The following is a 21,309-nucleotide window of genomic DNA, read 5'->3' as shown; positions in this document are numbered from 1 at the left end:
TGGAAATTTGACTTTATGAGAGTGGATATTGCTGGATTAGTTTATGGAAGTCATGTTGCTTTCAAGCTTTTGAGCCACTAATAATGTGGAAACTTTTTATTGGTATAATATTCACCTATATAGCACTGATTGGTGGCTTTTTATTCCATGTTTTGGAGGCAGAATGAACAAACCGTTGAACACCATGATCCACTGGTTCATTCTATGAGGCTTTCGATTAGACTGTGAACTGTCATTGTCTTGGTGAAGAATTCAGAATTTTTAAAAAGCTTGTAATTTTTAAGGACAGCTTAAGTAGAGATGTTCAAAAGTATAAACTTTGAGGATATTTTATTCAAAATTAATAAATGGTTTTATTTTTAGCAGATGACTGTACAAGGAGATCAGAGGGAACACTGACAATCACCCAGGATACAATTGAAGTGAATTCCATTACTCCAGATATACCATCATCCCTTCACAGCAAAGATTTGTCTACTGATTCTTTGAAGCAGGTTCTGTCTTCTGGATCATTAACAACTACTAAGGACAATCAAAGTCACAATATAAGAATTCAAAAACTAAGTGATACTAAAGGAAATAAGCCATTTTCACATGAAAAAAATCACACAGCAGAGAATAGATTTTCATGTTTAGAATATGGGAAATGTTTTAACCAGAAATCAGTTTTGGTTAAGCACAAAAGAACCAACACAGGGGAGAAGCCTTTTTCCTGTTCAGAATGTGGGAAATATTTTAATCAAAAGTCAGATTTGGTTAAGCACCAGAGAACTCACACAGGGGAGAAGCCTTATTCATGTTCAGAATGTGGGAAATGTTTTATCCAGAAATCAGACTTGGTTGTGCACCAGAGAATTCACACAGGAGAGAAACCTTTTTGCTGTTCAGAATGTGGGAAATGTTTTAACCGGAAATCAAATTTGGTAAAGCACCGAAGAACTCACACAGGGGTGAAGCCTTATTCATGTTCAGAATGTGCCAAATGTTTTAACTGGCAATCAGATTTAGTTGAGCACCATAGAACTCACACAGGGGAGAAGCCATATTGCTGTTCAGAATGTGGGAAATGTTTTAACCGGAAAGGGAGTTTTGTTATACACCAAAGAAATCACACAGTGGAGAAGCTTGTTTCATGTTCAGAATGTGGGAAATGTTTTAACCAGAAAGTGCTTCTTGATAGCCACCAGAGAACCCACATAAAAGACAAGCCTTTTTCATGCTCAGAATGTGGGAAATGTTTTAATCAGAAAGTGCTTCTTGATAGCCACCAAAGAACCCACACAGAGAAGCCTTTTTCATGTCCAGAATGTGGAAAATGTTTTAAGCAGAAAGTGCGCCTTGATAGCCACCAGAGAACCCACACAGGGGAGAAGCCTTTTTCATGTCCAGAATGTGGGAAATGTTTTAACCATAAATCAAGTTTTGTTAAGCACCAGAGAACTCACGCAGCGGAGAAGCCTTTTTCCTGTTCAGAATGTGCAAAATGTTTTAACTATAAATCAAATTTGGTTAAGCACCAGAGAACTCACACAGGGGAGAAGCCTTTTTGCTGCTCAGAATGTGGGAAACGTTTTAACAATCAATCAAATTTTGTTAGACACCAGAGAACTCACATGGGGGAAAAACCTTTTTCCTGTTCAGAATGTGGAAAAAGTTTTGTGGAGAAATCATCTCTTCTTAGTCACCAAAGAACTCACATAGGGAAGAATCCTTTTTCATGTTCTTAATGTGGGAAATGTTTTACACGGAAATCAACTCTTAATAAACATTAGGGAAGTCACAAGGGGAGAAGCCTTTTACATGATCATAATGTTGTAAATATTTTAACTGAAAATTGTATCTCTTTAAAGGGGTTGACCACTACTAGAACAACCCCTTGTCATTCCTCATGTTTGGCCACATTAAAATAAAAACACTCACTGTACGAGAATGATCAGTACTAAATATGTTGAACAGCCATGTTGGACTGAGCTGCCATCTTGGAAAAACTTTTGCTAACTTTGCAGCTAATGAGATGCTGTTATGGGAGGTCTAGCCAGAATGGAGACATAAAATTACAGCAGAGCCATTAGCAGATATGGTTGGCACACACAAAGGTTAGTAGGAGTAGTTGCAGGGGATTCTGAGAGGAAAAAAGTGGTGTGATATGGTAGTAAGTAGTGTCTGTGACAAGGACAATACAGTTGTCAGTATGTGAAGAGTTATGTGAGTAACGTCATTAGTTAAAAGGGACATGGGGATTTATGGATTGTAATGGAGTTTGGTGAAATACTCCTAAATATTGTCATGTTGTATTATCACTTCCTTTGTTGTTGTAAAATACGTCTTTCCCTGCAGTATGAGGACATCATGCATATGCCTTTTGTCGCAATATGTAGTTGCTTTGTCTAACCATAAATAAAAAGCCCAAACGAGGCCCTAGATATATTCAGGAGTAGAAATCAACAACATAGCCTACAAACATTACTCCCATAAACAAAATTTCAGTATGAAATACAATATCTTTATTTCAACAAAACATGTAAAAACATGTAAAAAGAAGACTTTATGCAGAGAAAAATCATCGGGTAAGTATATAAAACACATTCAAATCTGTTCCATAGTATAGATTAGTAAAATCCTTTACATGTATATAATTTTAAGTGGAAAGCCTATCTGGAAGAAGTATTATAATTACCGAATTACCGTATATACTCGAGTATAAGCCGACCCAAGTATAAGCCGAGGCACCTAATTTTGCCACAGAAAACTGGGTAAGCTTATTGACTCGAGTATAAGCTGTGTGTGGCTCCTAAGGTCTCCTAGTTGTATGTATGGCTTGGCATCCTCCCCCTTGTATGCATGGCTTGGCGTCCTCCCCTGTCCTTCCCTTGTATGCATGGCTCACGTCCTCCCCCTTGTATGCATGGCTCGGCATCCTCCCCAGTCCTCCCCCTTGAATGCATGGCTTGGCGTCCTCCCTTGTCCTCCCCCTTGTATGCATGGCTCGGCGTCCTCCCCTTGTATGCATAGCTCTGTGTCCTGCCCCTTGAAAACCAGGGGAGAAGTCCTGAGGAGATAATTTTGACATGTTTTCACCACTTTAATATCTCTTTAACAGTAAGAACATGGAGGAGGCCAGGAGCCATTTGGTGAGCTGCATGTCTTGCTACATGTTCATAGACTTACCAGTGGAAATGCCAAACTTCACATGCCAAAAATGCAAGCTTGTGTCCATGTTGGAGGAAAAGTTGCAAAATCTAGAAGAGAGGTTAGCTACATTGAAAATTAAGGAAGGTGAAGAGTTCTTAGACAGAGCAGAATTATCTCTTCATGTTACAGAAAGAGAAGAAATTTGAAGTGCACATGAAGAAACAGAGAAATGGAAGCATGTGACACAGAGAAGTACCAGGATCGGGAGGCAGTCAGCACCCATACTGCTCAGGAACCAGTACCAGGCTCTCACGCAGGAGAATAATGAAGAAATACATCAAGATAAGACTTTACCCACAAAGAGCAACCTTCTACGCCCTCAGAGTCCTCCTGGATGGAGAAAGAAAAATGTTGTGAAGAAGAAACAGAGAGTTGTTGTCATGGGTATTCCCTATTGAGAGGAACAAAGGCCGCAATCTGCAAACCGGATATAACCTCAAAAGAAATGTGCTGTCTCCCAGGTGCAAAAATTAAAGATGTGTCTGACTGGATATAAGGACTCTTCAAACCTACAGATGACCCCCCATTCCTGCTAATCCATGTGGGAACAAATGACACCGCAAGAAAGGATCTGGAAACCATCTGCAGTGACTTTGGAAATTTAGGTAAGAAATTGAAAGAACCGGGAGCTCAGGTGGTCTTCTCTTCCATCCTCCCAGTGGATGGCCATGGAGCACGGAGGTGGAGTAAGTTTCTGCAGGTGAACAACTGGCTATGTCGATGGTGCCATCAGCAAGGATTTGGATTTCTGGATCACGGAGTGAATTACCTATACGATGGACTGCTTGCTATAGATGGAGTGCACCTTACGAAGTCTGGAAAACATGTATTTGGAAGTCGCCTTGCTACACTCATCAGCTTTAAACTAGAACAATGTGGGAAGGGAAGCAAAAGGCCAGAAAAAGCCATACACCTGACAAATACTGTTGAGAACTCTGCTATTAGAAGTGGAAAGGAAGAACAAAGACAAAAAAAATCAAATTAAAAATAAAAATGGAGGAGGAGAAACTAATCACAAACTAAAATGTTTCTATACAAATGCTCAAAGCATGTGCAACAAACAAGGAGAATTGGAACTACTAAGGCTACTTTCACACTAGCGTCGTGCACTGCACGTCGCTATGCGTCGTTTTGCAGAAAAAACGCATCCTGCAAAAGTGCTTGCAGGATGCGTTTTTTCTCCATTGACTTGCATTAGTGACGCAGTGCGACGCATTGCCACACGTCGCAACTGTCTTGCGTCGGACCTTCGCCACCAAAAAACATTGCTTCTAACGTTTTTTGGTGCGTCGTTCCCGTCTTTTCCGACCGCGCATGCGTGGCCGGAACTCCGCCCCCGCCTCCCCGCACCTCACAATGGGGCAACGGATGCATTGAAAAACAGCATCCGCTGCCCCCGTTGTGTGGCGCATTCACTGCTAGCCTCAGTACATCGCAACGACGCAATTTGTCGTGCGTCGTCCGACGCTAGTGTGAAAGTAGCCTAACACAGGAGAATAAATATGATGTCATTGGAATCACTGAAACTTGGTGGGACGATACGCATAATTGGAATACAAGGCTAGAAGGATACAACTTATTTGCAAGAAACAAACTTGATAAACGAGGAGGAGGTGTCGCATTGTATGTTAGAAAAGCATATATCTGCACAGAGATTGAAGCTTCAGAAACTGGGAGTTCTGTGGAAACTGGGTAAGAATACAAGGAGAGAACAACAGAAAGGGCACCATTGTAGGCATTTACTACAGGCCGCCTGTGCAAGCTGAAGATATGGATAAACTTTATGCATCAAATTCAAGTTCTCCAAAAAATATGACATAGTGGTCATGGGAGATATCAACTATCCAGACATTCTTATCCTCTCTTGCTGACAACTTTAACAAAAGGTCGGAGAGAAAACAAGGGGATCTGCTACCTTGGATCTAATCTTTATAAACAGGAAGGAAATGGTTGAGGAGATATGAGCAGCTGGGACCCTAGGAGGTAGCGACCGTGCTATTTTAGAATTTTGGATAACTAGAGGAGGAAGACCTGTGAAGACTTAGACTTCAAGGTTAGATTTCAGAAAGGCAGATTTTAAGGGACTCAGAGAATCGGAGGGATCCAATGGCTGGATATCCTTAACCCCTTCACGACCTTGCCCTTTTCCGTTTTTGCTTTCTCGTTTTTCACTCCCCTCCTTCCCAGAGCCATAACTTTTTTGTTTTTCCATCAATATGGCCATGTGAGGGCTTGTTTTTTGCTGGACAAGTTGCACTCTTGAACGACATCATTGGTTTTAGCATGTTCCAAGTGCGGTGAAATTACAAAAAAAGTGCAATCCCACATTTGTTTTTGGTTTGACTTTTTTGCTAGGTTCACTAAATGCTAAAACTGACCTGCCATTTTGATTCTCCCGGTCATTACGAGTTCATAGACACCAAACATGTCTAGGTTACTTTTTATCTAAGTGGTAAAAAAAATTCAAAACTTTGCTTTAAAAAAAAAAAAAAAAAGTGCAATTTTCCTGAAGAAGCGGTCTGTGAAACGCGCGTCGGGGCAGAGGGACGCCGAGGAAAGCCACGCTATATTGCTCTGGTAAAGTATTTTGTTTATTTGGTCTTAGTGGAGCTTTATTTGCACAATAATTGTTTCAGCAATTAGCCCATGCATTTCATCTATGCTGTCATCACTATTATACAAAGATAGTCTAAGTATTAGACATCAGTTCATTATATTGCCAGCATTTACTATGGCATCTTATTAATTTAATTTAGCATTAAAGCATAAAGTACATCTAAATGTAATTTAGCTCCCCTCTACAATTGTGCACACAATTATACCTCAGAGTTATAGAAAATTGGTGGCTTTCCTATGGTGCTTTAGTACCTCTTTTAACCCCTTAATCCCGTATGACGTACTATCCCGTCAAGGTGACCTGGGACTTAATTCCCGGTGACGGGATAGTACGTCATACGCGATCGGCCGCGCTCACGGGCAGCTGACATCCGGCACTATGTGCCAGGAGCGGTCACGGACCGCCCCCGGCACATTAACCCCCGGCACACCGCGATCAAACATGATCGCGATGTGCCGGCGGTATAGGGAAGCATCGCGCAGGGAGGGGGCTCCCTGCGGGCTTCCCTGAGACCCCCGGAGCAACGCGATGTGATCGCGTTGCTCCGAGGGTCTCCTTCCTCCCTGCAGGTCCCGGATCCAAGATGGCCGCGGCATCCGGGTCCTGCAGGGAAGGAGGTGGCTTACCGAGTGCCTGCTCAGTGCAGGCGCTGGTAAGCCTGCAGCCCTGTCAGTGAGATCGGTGATCTGACAGAGTGCTGTGCACACTATCAGATCATCGATCTGTGATGTCCCCCCCTGGGACAAAGTAAAAAAGTTTAAAAAAAAAATTTCCACATGTGTAAAAAAAAAAAAAAAAAAAATCCTAAATAAATAATAATAAAAAAATATATATTATTCCCATAAATACATTTCTTTATCTAAATAAAAAAAAACAAAACAATAAAAGTACACATATTTAGTATCGCCGCGTCCGTAACGACCCAACCTATAAAACTGCCCCACTAGTTAACCCCTTCAGTAAACACCGTAAGAAAAAAAAAACGAGGCAAAAAACAACGCTTTATTACCATACCGCCGAACAAAAAGTGGAATAACACGCGATCAAAAAGACTGATATAAATAATCATGGTACCGCTGAAAACGTCATCTTGTCCCGCAAAAAACAAGCTGCCATACAGCATCATCAGCAAAAAAATAAAAAAGTTATAGTCCTGAGAATAAAGCGATACCAAAATAATTATTTTTTCTCTAAAATAGTTTTTATCGTATAAAAGCGTCAAAACATTAAAAAATGATATAAATGAGGTATCACTGTAATCGTACTGACCCGAAGAATAAAACTGCTTTATCAATTTTACCAAACGTGGAACGGTATAAACGCCTCTCCCAAAAGAAATTCATGAATAGCAGGTTTTTGGTCATTCTGCCTCACAAAAATCGGAATAAAAAGTGATCAAAAACGGTCACATGTCCGAAAATGTTACCAATAAAAACGTCAACTTGTCCCGCAAAAAACAAGACCTCACATGACTCTGGAGCAAAATGTGGAAAAATTATAGGTCTCAAAATGTGGAGACGCAAAAACTTTTTTGCTATAAAAAGCGTCTTTTAGTGTGTGACAGCTGCCAATCATAAAAATCCGATATAAAAAACGCTATAAAAGTAAATCAAACCCTCCTTCATCACCCCCTTAGTTAGGGAAAAATAATAAAATTAAAAAAATGTATTTATTTCCATTTTCCCATTAGGGTTAGGGCTAGAGTTAGGGTTAGGGCTAGGGTTCGGGTTGGGGCTAAAGTTAGGGTTAGGGCTAGGGTTGGAGGTAAAGTTAGGGTTAGGGTTGGGGCTAAAGTTAGGGTTAGGGTTTGAATTACATTTACGGTTTGGATTAGGGTTGGGATTAGAATTATGGGTGTGTCAGGGCTAGGGGTGTGGTTAGGGTTACCGTTGGGATTAGGGTTAGGGGTGTGTTTGGGTTAGGGTTTCAGGTACAATTGGGGAGTTTCCACTGTTTAGGCACATCAGGGCTCTCCAAACGCGACATGGCGTCCAATCTCAATTCCAGCCAATTCTGCGTTGAAAAAGTAAAACAGTGCTCCTTCCCTTCCGAGCTCTCCCGTGCGCCCAAAAAGGGGTTTACCCCAACATATGGGTTATCAGCGTACTCGGGACAAATTGAACAACAACTTCTGGGGTCCAAGTTCTCTTGTTATCCTGGGGAAAATTAAAAATTTGGGGGGCTAAAAATCATTTTTGTGAGAAAAAAAAGAATTTTTATTTTCACGGCTTTGTGTTATAAACTGTAGTGAAACACTTGGGGGTTCAAAGTTCTCACAACACATCTAGATAAGTTCCTTGGGAGGTCTAGTTTCCAATATGGGGTCACCTGTGGGGGGTTTGTACTGTTTGGGTACATCAGGGGCTCTGCAAATGCAACATGACGCCTGCAGACCAATCCATTTAAGTCTGCATTCCAAATGGCGCTCCTTCCCTTCCGAGCTCTGTCATGCGCCCAAACAGTGGTTCCCCCCTACATATGGGGTATCAGCATACTCAGGACAAATTGGACAACAACCTTTGGGGTCTAATTTATCCTGTTACCCTTGTGAAAATACAAAACTGGGGGCTAAAAAATCATTTCTGTGAAAAAAAAATATATATATTTTCACGGCTCTGCGTTATAATCTGTAGTGAAACACTTGGGGGTTCAAAGCTCTCAAAACACATCTAGATATTTTCCTTAGGGGGTCTACTTTCCAAAATGGTGTCACTTGTGGGGGGTTTCAATGTTTAGGCACATCAGGGGCTCTCCAAACGCAACATGGCGTCCCATCTCAATTCCAGTCAATTTTGCATTGAAAAGTCAAATGGCGCTCCTTCCCTTCCAAGCTCTGCCATGCGCCCAAACAATGGTTTACACCCACATATGGGGTATCAGCGTACTCAGGACAAATTGCACAACATTTTTTGGGGTCCAATTTCTTCTCTTACCCTTGGGAAAATAAAAAATTGGGGGCGAAAAGATAATTTTTGTGAAAAAATATGATTTTTTATTTTTACGGCTCTGCATTATAAACTTCTGTGAAGCACTTGGTGGGTCAAAGTGCTCACCACACATCTAGATAAGTTCCTTAGGGGGTCTACTTTCCAAAATGGTGTCACTTGTAGGGGGTTTCAGTGTTTAGGCACATCAGGGGCTCTTCAAACGCAACATGGCGTCTCATCTCAATTCCAGTCAATTTTGCATTGAAAAGTCAAATGACGCTCCTTCCCTTCCAAGCTCTGCTATGCGCCCAAACAATGGTTTACCCCCACATATGGGGTATCAGCGTACTCAGGACAAATTGTACAACAACTTTGGGGGTCCATTTTCTCCTGTTACCCTTGGTAAAATAAAACAAATTGGAGCTGAAATAAATTTTGTGTGAAAAAAAGTTAAATGTTCATTTTTATTTAAACATTCCAAAAATTCCTGTGAAACACCTGAAGGGTTAATAAACTTCTTGAATGTAGTTTTGAGCACCTTGAGAGGTGCAGTTTTTAGAATGGTGTCACACTTGGGTATTTTCTATCATATAGACCCCTCAAAATGACTTCAAATGAGATGTGGTCCCTAAAAAAAAATGGTGTTGTAAAAATTAGAAATTGCTGGTCAACTTTTAACCCTTATAACTCCGTCACAAAAAAAAATTTTGGTTCCAAAATTGTGCTGATGTAAAGTAGACATGTGGAAAATGTTACTTATTAAGTATTTTGCGTGACATATGTCTGTGATTTAAGGGCATAAAAATTCAAAGTTGGAAAATTGCGAAATTTTCAAAATTTTCGCCAAATTTCCATTTTTTTCACAAATAAACGCAAGTTATATCGAATAAATTTTACCACTAACATGAAGTACAATATGTCACGAGAAAACAATGTCAGAATCGCCAAGATCCGTCAAAGCGTTCCAGAGTTATAGCCTCATAAAGGGACAGTGGTCAGAATTGTAAAAATTGGCCCGGTCATTAACGTGCAAACCACCCTCGGGGCTTAAGGGGTTAATGGAATCTGCACTTTTCTTGTGGTCTATTCATGTTGTATGTTGATTCAGTTTTTAATTTTTTGGTTTAATAAATTATATTTTATTTAACAAGCACCACCTGTTTTGGAGTTTGCTATTTAGTATGAATGCCAAAAGAAAGTGATCTATGCATTATATATTCAGTGGTACTTGTCTCCCCGGTAAAGGGACATTACACTGAGGGCAACTTTTTGTGGGTCCCTGGAGATCAAGTCTGGAGAACCATTTAGCCCCAGACAATTGATTAGATAGATCTGGAATAAGGGGAAGAGGGTATGTGTTTTTCACAGTTTTTTTGTTAAGTTCTCAAAAGTCGAGGCAGGGACGTAGGCCACCATCTTTCTTCTTAAGGAAAATTATCTGGCAGCCACTGGAGAGATGGAAGGACGTGTATACCCCTTGTGGAGGCTTTCTGCAATATACTCCTTCATGGCCAAATGCTCAGGATTGAACAGATTGAACAGACGGACTTTAGGCAACTTAGCCCCAGGAACCAATTGAATTGCACAATCAAAGGGTCTATGTGGCGGTAAAATCTCAGCCTTGCTTTTAGCGAGCACGTGTCATGGTGAGGACGTGGTTAATGTCCTGTTCTCAGGGTTAATGTTGTTAGCCTCTCTTTCAAGATGGGAGGGCTATTTATACTCACTCCTAACTTGGTATCCTTGTCAGCTATAAGTTTACTTCAGTCTGTATGCTTGACCTATGGAATGTGTGCCGGCTTGCAGAGTGTTCTTGCTTTCCGTGCTTTACTCTGTTTGTTTTCCTGGATTACTGACCCCTGACTTGGCTTCTGACTATTCCCTGACTCTGCTGGTATCTCCTTATCTCCTGGCTATGAGCTCTGCTTGTTTGACTATTCTTTTATGCTTGTCCTTTCTCTGTTCCTGGCATCTAGCTCCACCCCATGATCTCCTCCCACTCTGTCACATGTCTAAGGTCCTGTTGTTTTACCTGATCAATCTGTCACATGTAAGGTCCCGTTGGTGATTAGGTTAGTAACTCGGCGTCTAGTCCATCTCCGTTGCTGCTGGATGCAGTTTCCCCTGCAGCAGCAATACCCGGGCGTCGTGACAACACGTCTTCGACGTCTTTCAGGTACTCTGGAATACCCTCCAGACCGACAGACGACACAGAGACAGATCTGACAGGTTCAGAAAAAATGCAGATTTATAACATTGATTGAAAGTTAGGCCCAAATTGAACACTTTCCCGGTCTCAAAATTGATGATGGGGTTGTGACGTTGCAACCAAGGCATCCACAACACCAACCCATCAGGCAGCTTTTTCAAGACAAAACAGCTTATTCTTTCAACAAGAAGAGAGCTCACCTCGAGTGAAAAAGTCCGACACAGAGAATCCCTTCCTTGGTGAGGGGAGAAGAGTCAATAGCCACCACTTTAATTGCAGCTTTAAGTCTGACTGTCCCTATCTTGCATTGAGAAAGCAACTGAGAGTCGACCAAGTTGACGGACGAACCGCAATCAACAAAAGCTGTAGAAGAGGAAGAACAGTGGTCACCCAGAAGTTCCCAGTGCCTAAACTCAGAACAGAACCACTCGGCCGAGTGCTTCCCCTGATAAACACTCATCACCATGTCCTCAGCCAGACGCAAACGATCAGGTTCATCACAGATATGCCCAAGGGCCTCAAAAAAGACATCCACCGACAGTCTCTCAGGGGTTGTGGAAGGGAGAGAAAAATCCCAAGCCTGCTGGGTTCCCCTTAATAGAGATATTATGACCCTCACCCTCTGACTTTCATCCCCAGAAGAACAGGGTCTTAATGAACAAAATAGCTTACAACCCTCCTTAAAGGCTCTAAATTTCACTTTGTCCCCAGAAAATATATCCGGCAGCTTAACTGGAGATTCAGAAGGAATTAAAGTAACATCTCTAGCCCCTGCCCCCTGAACCCCCGATGACAGAGCTCCTTGCACCGTATCAGATACCAGTTGCTGAGTATGAGCAAGAGCTTATTGCTCCATCATAGTCAATTTCTGCATCATCTGAGGTGCTTCACCTGCTCAGAAAGGGTGTGCATGGGGTCCATACTACCCCCAGGAGACTATGATGGGCAGTTATAATGTCAGCAACACCGTGACTGATAAAAGCTCACTCAGTACACGTGTTCCGCTATGTCCTGGATGAGCGAGGCAGTGCAGCACATGGAAAGCTTACCGGGATGGAGCGCGACTGGTAACGTGCAGGACCTGCGGCACATGACTGAAGGGGGTGGAACCGGGGAGGAGCAAGTCGCAACGCTCCCAGAGAAGACAGCGGAGGACAGCGGGCACCGACAGAACAGGAGAAGGTCAGGAGAGCCGAGGTCAATACCAAGAGGTCAGTGAGGTACAGGAGCGAGGTACAAAGAGGAATCAAATACAGGCCAAGTGTCAAAAATCAGAGAGGGCAGCGAAAGTACTAGGGGGACAGGCAGAACAGGTAGTCCGAACAGAGCAGAAGTCATAAACCAGGCAAAACGAATGAGCAGTACCGACTCAATAGACAACAGCAAAACTGGGGGACATAATTGAGTCAGTAACAGGAAAACACACAATAGCAGGCACAAGCACACAAGGGTCAAACTACTCATCTGTGGGCAGAAGTATAACTGACAAAGACCAGAGCCCAGCTGAGGCCATTTAGAGACCTAACACAGCCAGAGACAGGCTGAAAAGTTTTAACCCCTGAGGTCCCAGCCAAAACTTCCAAACAAACCATGACAGAATTAAAATCATATAAAACCACTTAAGTTAAAAAGTATATCATCCATACATGCTCTGGCAAAAATTAAGAGACCACTGCATCTCTTTATACTGCAGGTATATTTTTGAGTAAAATGTAAATTGTTATTTTATTCTATAAATTACTGACAACATGTCTCCGAAGTTCCAAGCAATACATTTTGTATTTTGTATTTTTTTCTGAAAAAAACCAAACAGTGCTTTCAGACCTCAAATAATGCAAAGAAAACAAGTTCATAATCATTTAGGAAGAACAATACTAATGTTTTAATTTAGGGAGCCTTCAGAAATCAATATTTTGTGGAATAACCATAATTTTTAATCACAGCTTTCATGCGTCTTGGCATGCTTTCTACCAGTCTTTCACACTGCTTCTGGCACAAAAAATTAAGTAGTTCTTCTTTGATGGCTTGTGACTATCCATCATCCTCTGTCTTGATCACATTCAAGAGGTTTTCAATGGGGATCAGGTGTGGAGATTGGGCTGGCCATGACATGGTTTTGATGTGGTGGTCTCTTAATTTTTGCCATAGCTGTATATACTGGATGACCCCAAAAGGGGTCAGAGAAAAGGAACAAAGCTATTCTGTTCATTAAGGCCAAATGGTTGAATAGTTTTCAATGTCCAAATCCTTTTGTTTCTAATTGTGCCAATTTTTAGCTGGTTTTGCCACACTGTATCGTAGGAGTAGTCATGTCAGTCCCTTGAATTTTGGATTGCAGTCATGATAAACCTTAAAGTGTTTGGGAATAGATTTGAGTGTGGAGATCTAGTTGTGAGTCAAACATAAATCTTAGGACATGGGCAAGTAGCGTAATAAATGACCATCCTAGTAGTGCAAGTGATATCATGTTGTATATCAAAACTTTTTGCTCAGTTGAGTCCGAGAATACATTAGTTCTTTAAATATTTGAACACACTACACACTTACCGTATGGTGTTCAACCAAGAGGAGGGTGTGCATTTTCCCCCAAAAAATGGCCATTTCGTTTGTATAATGATTGCTAACCAGGTGGTCCGAATATGTTTTGACTGATGAAACGTAATACTAGGGGGTTTAGTAAATATTGTGATAAAGTCAAAGCTAATAAAATAAGCCACAATCTTTCTAGGCATTATCTCATCGTGCATAATTGTGAATGATGGTTTGTAATAAATCGTATTACATTTGATGGTGATGATAGACGAGGGGTATATAGGAATTGTTCTCTAGATGTATTCCTAGCTCTATTATAAGCTCTCTTTATGCTTCTATGACTATAGCCACAATCATAAAGTCTGGATTTAAGAACTTTAGTTTGTGTTTCAAAATCCGCCTCAGTTCAGCATAATCGTTTAAGGAGCAAAAATTGACCCAGTGGAATCGATAAGGAAAGTTGGATGAGATGAAGAAAAGTGCAGTAGAGCATTTACTGATGTGGTTTTTCTGTAAATGTCAGTCTGCAACATATTCATAGTGTCTCACATAATTATAATGTTCAAAAAATCAATCATTTGTGAGCCAGGTTGATATGTCAGATGTGTGTTTAGGCAATTGTTGTTAAGAAATTACATAAAGCTGTGTAACTCCTCGAACGAGGACACGGTCCATCCACATGCACTGATCTGACAGGAAGTGACCTCTCTCCCACAGCCTCAGGAACAGGCTGGCATACAAGGGTGCATAGGCAGCCCCATAGACATGGCCTGGAGATGCAGGTAGAAGGACCCCTTGAAAACAAAGAAATTATGTGTCAAACTAAATTCCAATAATTGAAATGTATATTCAATAACTTGGGGACTCATGGTGGATGATTGTAAAAAAGGATTTGGTAGCTCTGATGCCATCAATATCTCTCTAATATTAGTGTATAGTGACTCCACGTCACCAGGAGTGTATTTGCATCAATGTGAAGTTCATCAATTTTTTTGAGTGAGTCACCAGTATCACGAATAAAAGATGGTAATCATTCAACTAGAGGCTGAAGTTTGGTATCAATGAATTTACTTGTGGTCTCCAAATAATTACCCCTAACAGAAATGATTGGTCTTCCAGGTGGTGTTTTCTCGTTTTTATAGATTTTTGGTAATATGTAGAGGCTGGATATACACTATGTTCCAAATTATTATGCAAATTGCATTTAAGTGTCATAAAGATTTAATTGTTTCGCTTTTCAAATAAACTTGTGGATAGTATTGTGTCTCAGGGCTCAATAGGTCACTAAAATCAATCTTAAACACATGTGATAATTATTTTTCCAGGTGATTCAAATTAAAGGAAAACTACTTAAAAATGATGTTCCACATTATTAAGCAGGCCACAGGTTTCAAACAATATGGAAAATAAAAAGAATCTTTCTGCTGCTGAAAAGTGTTAACTAGTGCAAGGCCATGGACAGGGCATGAAAACATTAGCTATTTTATGAAAACTTAAGAGTGATCATCATACTGTGAAGAGATTTGACTGAAACAGAGCGCAGACAGAGTTCATGCAGATAAAGGCATAATGAGGAAGGTTTCTGCCAGACAAATTCATTGGATTAAGAGAGCAGCTGCCAAAATACCATTACAAAGCAGCAGTTATTTGAAGCTGCTGGTGCCTCTGGAGTCCCTCAAATCTCAAAGTGTAGGATCCTTCAAAGGCTTGCTGTGGTGCATAAACCTACTATTCGGCCACCCCTAAAGAGTGTTCACAAGTAGAAACGGTTGCAGTGGGCCCAGACAAATATGAAGACTAATTTTCAAACAGTCTTGTTTACTGATGAGTGTCGAGCAACCCTGGATGGTCCAGATGGATGGAGTAGTGGATGGTTGGTGGATGGCCACCATGTCCTAACAAGGCTGTGACGTCAGCAAGGAGGTGGAGGAGTCATGTTTTGGGACAGAATCATGGAGAAACAGCTGGTAGGGCCCTTTAAGGTTCCTGAAAGTGTGAAAATGACCTCTGCAAAGTATATAGTTTCTGACTGACAACTTTCTTCCATGGTATAAAAAGCAGAAACGTGTCTTCAGGAGCAAAATCATCTTCATGCATGACAATGAACCATCTCATGCGGTGAAGAATACCTCTGAGTCATTGGCTGCTATGGGCATAAAAGGAGATAAACTCATGGTGTGGCTAGCATCTTCCCCTGACCTCAACCCTATAGAGAACCTTTGGAGTATCATCAAGCAAAAGATGTATGAGGGTGGGAGGCAGTTCACATCAAAACAGCAGCTCTGGGAGGCTATTCTGACTTCATGCAAAGAAATACAAACAGAAGCTCTCCAAAAACTCACAATTTCAATGGATGCAAGAATTGTGAAGGTGATATCAAAGAAGGGTTCCTATGTTAGCATGTAACTTGGCCTGTTAGGATGTTTTGGAGTTAAATAGCTTTTTGTTCAGTGAATGTGACCTAATGCTGCAAATTCCACAAATGAGCATTTTCAGTTCTTTAAAACATATCAAATGTTTAGAAATTCTACTGTGCCTAATAATTTGGAACAGTGCATTTTGAGTTTTTATTCATTTTGGAGATTATACTGTTATAATTGGGAGGTTTCTTCAATAAAATTCGATGTATACTCCAATGGGTGATGACTTTTATTAGACTGACTGTCATTTACACCTACCATTTAGGAAAATCTGAGAAAAACGTCATTTGCATAATAATTTGGAACATAGTGTAGTTGGTTTGTCATATTGTAGGGCCAATGCCAATTCTTTTGTAATGATTCCGTTTTCTTTGGCTACTTTTATTATATGACAAAATTGTGTTTAATATGATAGCAGGGGATTATATGTGAGTTTTCTGTAACAATCCTTATTTTTTAGATGACGGAATGCCTCAGACTCATACATGGTTTTTGGCAATATTAGTATGTTGCCACCTTTGTCCACAGGTTTAAAAGCAACATTTTTGAGGTTATTTAGACTGTTACATTCATCTCTGCTTAAATTGTCTTTAATTGTATGAGGAATTTTCTCAAAGTCTTCGCTGACCAACTGAATGTATAAATCCACATTATGACAGATAGATTTAGGTGGACTTTTTTATTGTGCAAAAAGCTACAGATATTTGATAACTAAATAATTTACATTCACTCTCAGGACAAAAATTAAGACCCTTAATACGGACGACATTATTAGTTTCAAATAATACATGAGTGCTCAAAGTAATGACCTTGCTCCACTACTTGTCAGGTGAGAGATTTTGATGGCCTATGGAATTGACGAATATCATATTTACGTTTAATCCTTTTAAAAATTGTTACAAAGGAAGATGTTTATGGAATTTTGCTCAATGACGTAGCAGAAGATAATGATGCTGATCAATTGTGCATATTTTCATGTGTTTGTTGTTTTCTCCAATGATATCCGTTATTCGTCTGCAGGTCTTTGAGGTCTTGTGTGAATTTAGTAACTTGAATCTGCTGAATGTTTTTAACCCAAGTATTCACGTTTATTTGGCAATTAATGGATTTAAGGTCATCTGCTGATAATTCTGATTTAGCGGATGTATAGCAGCATGTAAAAGTTTGGGCACCCCTGGTCAAAATTATTGTGGAAAGTTAAGCAAGTAGGTGACATGATCTCTAAAAGGCCTAAGGTTAAAGGTGACACATTCCCTTTGGATTTTAGACAAAACAATAAATATTTTCATCTTTTACATTTCAAAATTTTTAAAATTACAAAAAGGAAAATCGGCTGATGCAAAAGTTTGGGCACCATGCATGGCTAGTACTTTGTAGCACCCCCTTTTGAAAGTATCACAGCTTGTAAACACTTTTTATAGCTACCCAAGTTTCAATTCTTGTTTGAGGGTTTTTCACCCATTCTTCCTTGGAAAATTCTTCCAGTTCTGTGAGTTTCCTGGGTCGTCTTGCATTCACTGGTATTCTGACATCTAGCAACATATTTTTAATGATGTTCAGATCAGGGGACTGTGAGGCCTGTTATGATCCGGTGACCTTGGAGCCGCATGAGAGACTTTCTCAGGAGTAGATGGTACCTGTACTGACCGCAAACCCTAAACTAACACCGCAACTAGAAGTAGCCGTGGGATGTACCTAACACGTCCTAGACACCTCGACACAGCCGGAGGACTAAATACCCCTATAGATGGAAATGGGATTTCTATCTTGCCTCAGAGCAGAACCCCAAAGGATAGGCAGCCCCCCACAAATATTGACTGAGTATAAGAGGAAAAACACACGCAGGCAGAAAAACAGGATTTAGCAAAAGAGGCACTTCTAGCTAAATAGAAAAGGATAGGACAGAATTCTAAGCGGTCAGTATTAAAATCCTAAAAATATCCACAGCAGATAATACAAATATTCTACATCTAACTAAAGACATAGAAAGTAGATCTGCATCTCCTGAGAATCCAGCATGACTGAAAAATCCAAACAAAGTCTAAGCTGGACAAAAACACAATGAATTGCACTGAATTGCAAAGCACACTGCATGTGTGCACAGAGACAAAAAAAAACCAGACACTTATCTTAGCTGAATTGGCAGCAGGGCATGAGGAGCCAGAGAGAGATGCAATCCCTCCAAGTACAATGGACAACTGGCATGGACTCATGGATCCTGCACACCTAAATACCTAATAGAGCTGCAATCAGCAGAAACACCTGCCCGGATTACAACCCCAAGACAACTGCACTACCACCAACAACCACCGGAGGGAGCCCAAGAGCAGAATTCACAACAGTACCCCCCCCTTGAAGAGGGGTCACCGAACCCTCACCAGAGCCCCCAGGCCGATCAGGACGAGCCAGATGAAAGGCACAGACCAAATCAGCAGCATGGACATCAGAGGCAAAAACCCAAGAATTATCCTCCTGGCCATAACCCTTCCATTTGACAAGGTACTGAAGCCTCCGCCTCGAAAAGCGAGAATCCAAAATCTTCTCAACCACATACTCCAACTCCCCATCAACCAACACAGGAGCAGGAGGATCAACCGAGGGAACAACGGGCACCACATATTTCCGCAATAAAGATCTATGGAAAACATTATGGATGGCAAAAGAGGCCGGAAGGGCCAAACGAAAAGACACCGGATTGATAATCTCAGAAATCCTATATGGACCAATAAACCGAGGCTTAAACTTAGGGGAAGAAACCTTCATAGGAACATGACGGGAAGACAACCAGACCAAATCCCCAACCCGAAGCCGGGAACCAACACACCGACGACGGTTAGCAAAACGCTGAGCCTCTTCCTGAGACAACACCAAATTGTCCACCACATGAGCCCAAATCTGCTGCAACCTGTCAACCACAGAATCCACACCAGGACAATCAGAAGGTTCAACTTGCCCCGAAGAAAACGAGGATGAAAACCAAAATTACAAAAGAAGGGCGAAACCAAGGTAGCCGAACTAGCCCGATTATTAAGGGCAAACTCGGCCAATGGCAAGAAAGCCACCCAATCATCCTGATCAGCAGACACAAAGCATCTCAAATAAGTTTCCAAAGTCTGATTAGTTCGCTTGGTCTGGCCATTTGTCTGAGGATGAAATGCGGAAGAAAAAGACAAATCAATGCCCAGCCTAGCACAAAAGGCCCGCCAAAACCTAGAAACAAACTGGGAACCTCTGTCGGACACAATATTCTCCGGAATACCATGCAAACGAACACATGCTGAAAAAACAACGGAACCAAATCAGAAGAGGAAGGCAATTTAGGCAAAGGCACCAAATGAACCATCTTAGAGAACCGGTCACAAACCACCCAGATAACCGACATCCTCTGGGAAACCGGAAGATCTGAAATAAAATCCATAGAAATATGCGTCCAGGGCCTCTCAGGGACCGGCAAAGGCAAAAGCAACCCACTAGCACGGGAACAACAAGGCTTGGCCCGCGCACAAGTCCCACAGGACTGCACAAAAGAACGCACATCATGCGACAAAGAAGGCCACCAAAAGGACCTACCAACCAAATCTCTGGTACCAAAAATACCAGGATGACCAGCCAACACAGAACAGTGAACCTCAGAAATCACTCTACTAGTCCATCTATCAGGAACAAACAGTTTCCCCACAGGACAGCGGTCAGGTTTGTCAGCCTGAAATTCCTGCAGAACCCGTCGCAAATCAGGGGAAATGGCAGAAAAGACCACCCCTTCCTTCAGAATGCCGACCGGCTCAAATACCTCAGGAGAATCAGGCAAAAAACTCCTAGAGAGGGCATCAGCCTTAACATTCTTAGAACCCGGAAGATACGAGACCACGAAATCAAAACGGGAGCAAAACAGGTAACCATCGAGCCTGTCTAGGATTCAGCTGCTTGGCAGACTCGAGGTAAATCAGATTTTTATGATCGGTCAAGACCACAATACGGTGCTTGGATCTCTCAAGCCAATGTCGCCATTCCTCAAACGCCCACTTCATAGCCATCAACTCCCGATTGCCGACATCATAATTGCGTTCAGCAGGCGAAAACTTACGGGAAAAGAAGGCACACGGTTTCATCAAGGAACCATCAGAATTCCTCTGAGACAAAACGGCCCCTGCCCCAATCTCAGAAGCGTCAACCTCAACCTGAAACGAAAGAGAAACATCTGGCTGACGCAACAACGGGGCAGACGTAAATCGGCGTTTAAGCTCCTGAAAGGCAGAGACAGCCACAGGGGACCAATTCGTTACATCAGCGCCTTTCTTCGTCAAATCGGTCAGGGGTTTAACCACACTGGAGAAGTTAGCAATGAAACGGCAATAAAAATTAGCAAAGCCCAAAAATTTCTGAAGGCTCTTGACAGATGTGGGTTGAATCCAATCATGAATGGCCTGAACCTTAACCGGATCCATCTCTATAGATGAGGGAGAAAAAATAAAGCCCAAAAAAGAAACCTTCTAGACTCCAAAGAGACACTTAGACCCCTTCACAAACAAAGTATTATCACGAAGGATCTGAAATACCATCCTGACCTGTTTCACATGAGACTCCCAATCATCGGAAAAAATTAAGATGTCATCCAAATATACAATCATGAATTTATCAAGATAATTCTAGAAGATATCATGCATGAAGGATTGAAAAACAGGTGGAGCATTAGAGAGCCCAAATCGCATCACAAGGTATTCAAAATGGCCTTCGGGCGTATTAAACGCAGTTTTCTATTCGTCACCCTGCTTAATACGAACAAGATTATATGCCCCCCCAAGGTCAATTTTAGTAAACCAACTAGCCCCCTTAATCCTGGCAAACAAATCAGAAAGCAAAGGTAAAGGGTATTGAAACTTGACCGTGATCATATTCAAGAGGCGATAATCAATACAGGGTCTCAAGGAGTCATCCTTCTTAGCAACAAAAAAAAAATCCCGCTCCCAACGGTGAAGAAGATGGCCGAATATGCCCTTTCTCCAAAGACTCCTTAACATAACTCCGCATGGCGGTATGTTCCGGCACAGACAGGTTGAAAAGTCGGCCCTTAGGAAACTTACAGCCTGGAATCAAGTCAATAGCACAATCACAGTCCCTATGCGGTGGAAGGGAACTGGACTTGGGCTCATCGAATACATCCTGAAAATCAGACAAAAACTCTGGAATTTCAGAAGAGGAGGAAGAGGAGATTGAAATCACAGGAACGTCATTATGAACCCCCTGACAACCCCAACTAGTCACAGACATAGACTTCCAATCCAACACAGGATTATGTATCTGCAACCATGGAAAACCCAGCACAATAGCATCATGCAAATTATGCAACACCTGAAAACGACAATCTTCCTGATGGGCTGGCGCCATGCACATGGTCACCTGTGTCCAAAACTG

At 41.5% G+C, this 21,309-nt stretch overlaps 1 protein-coding gene across 2 annotated transcripts in view; it reads left to right on the top strand.

Annotated features, from left to right (window-relative positions):
* The window catches only part of LOC143767597 (uncharacterized), a 43,028-nt gene extending 36,965 nt beyond the window's left edge, over nt 1–6,063 (top strand). Inside the window, exon 7 of one of the 2 annotated variants that reach the window (XM_077256018.1) lies at nt 367–6,063. In XM_077256018.1, the coding sequence (XP_077112133.1) occupies nt 367–1,727 (1,361 nt within the window). In that variant the 3' untranslated portion in view covers nt 1,728–6,063. Of the gene's footprint in view, nt 1–363 lie in introns of both variants that reach the window. The other variant, XM_077256017.1, reaches the window with a different exon arrangement.
* Nucleotides 6,064–21,309: the final 15,246 nt, after the last annotated feature.

The sequence above is a fragment of the Ranitomeya variabilis genome, chromosome 4 (genome assembly GCF_051348905.1).
Source record: "Ranitomeya variabilis isolate aRanVar5 chromosome 4, aRanVar5.hap1, whole genome shotgun sequence".
Lineage (NCBI taxonomy): Eukaryota > Metazoa > Chordata > Amphibia > Anura > Dendrobatidae > Ranitomeya > Ranitomeya variabilis.
The sequence above is the reverse complement of the archived record's forward strand: the minus strand, read 5'-3'. Positions and strand labels throughout refer to the sequence as shown.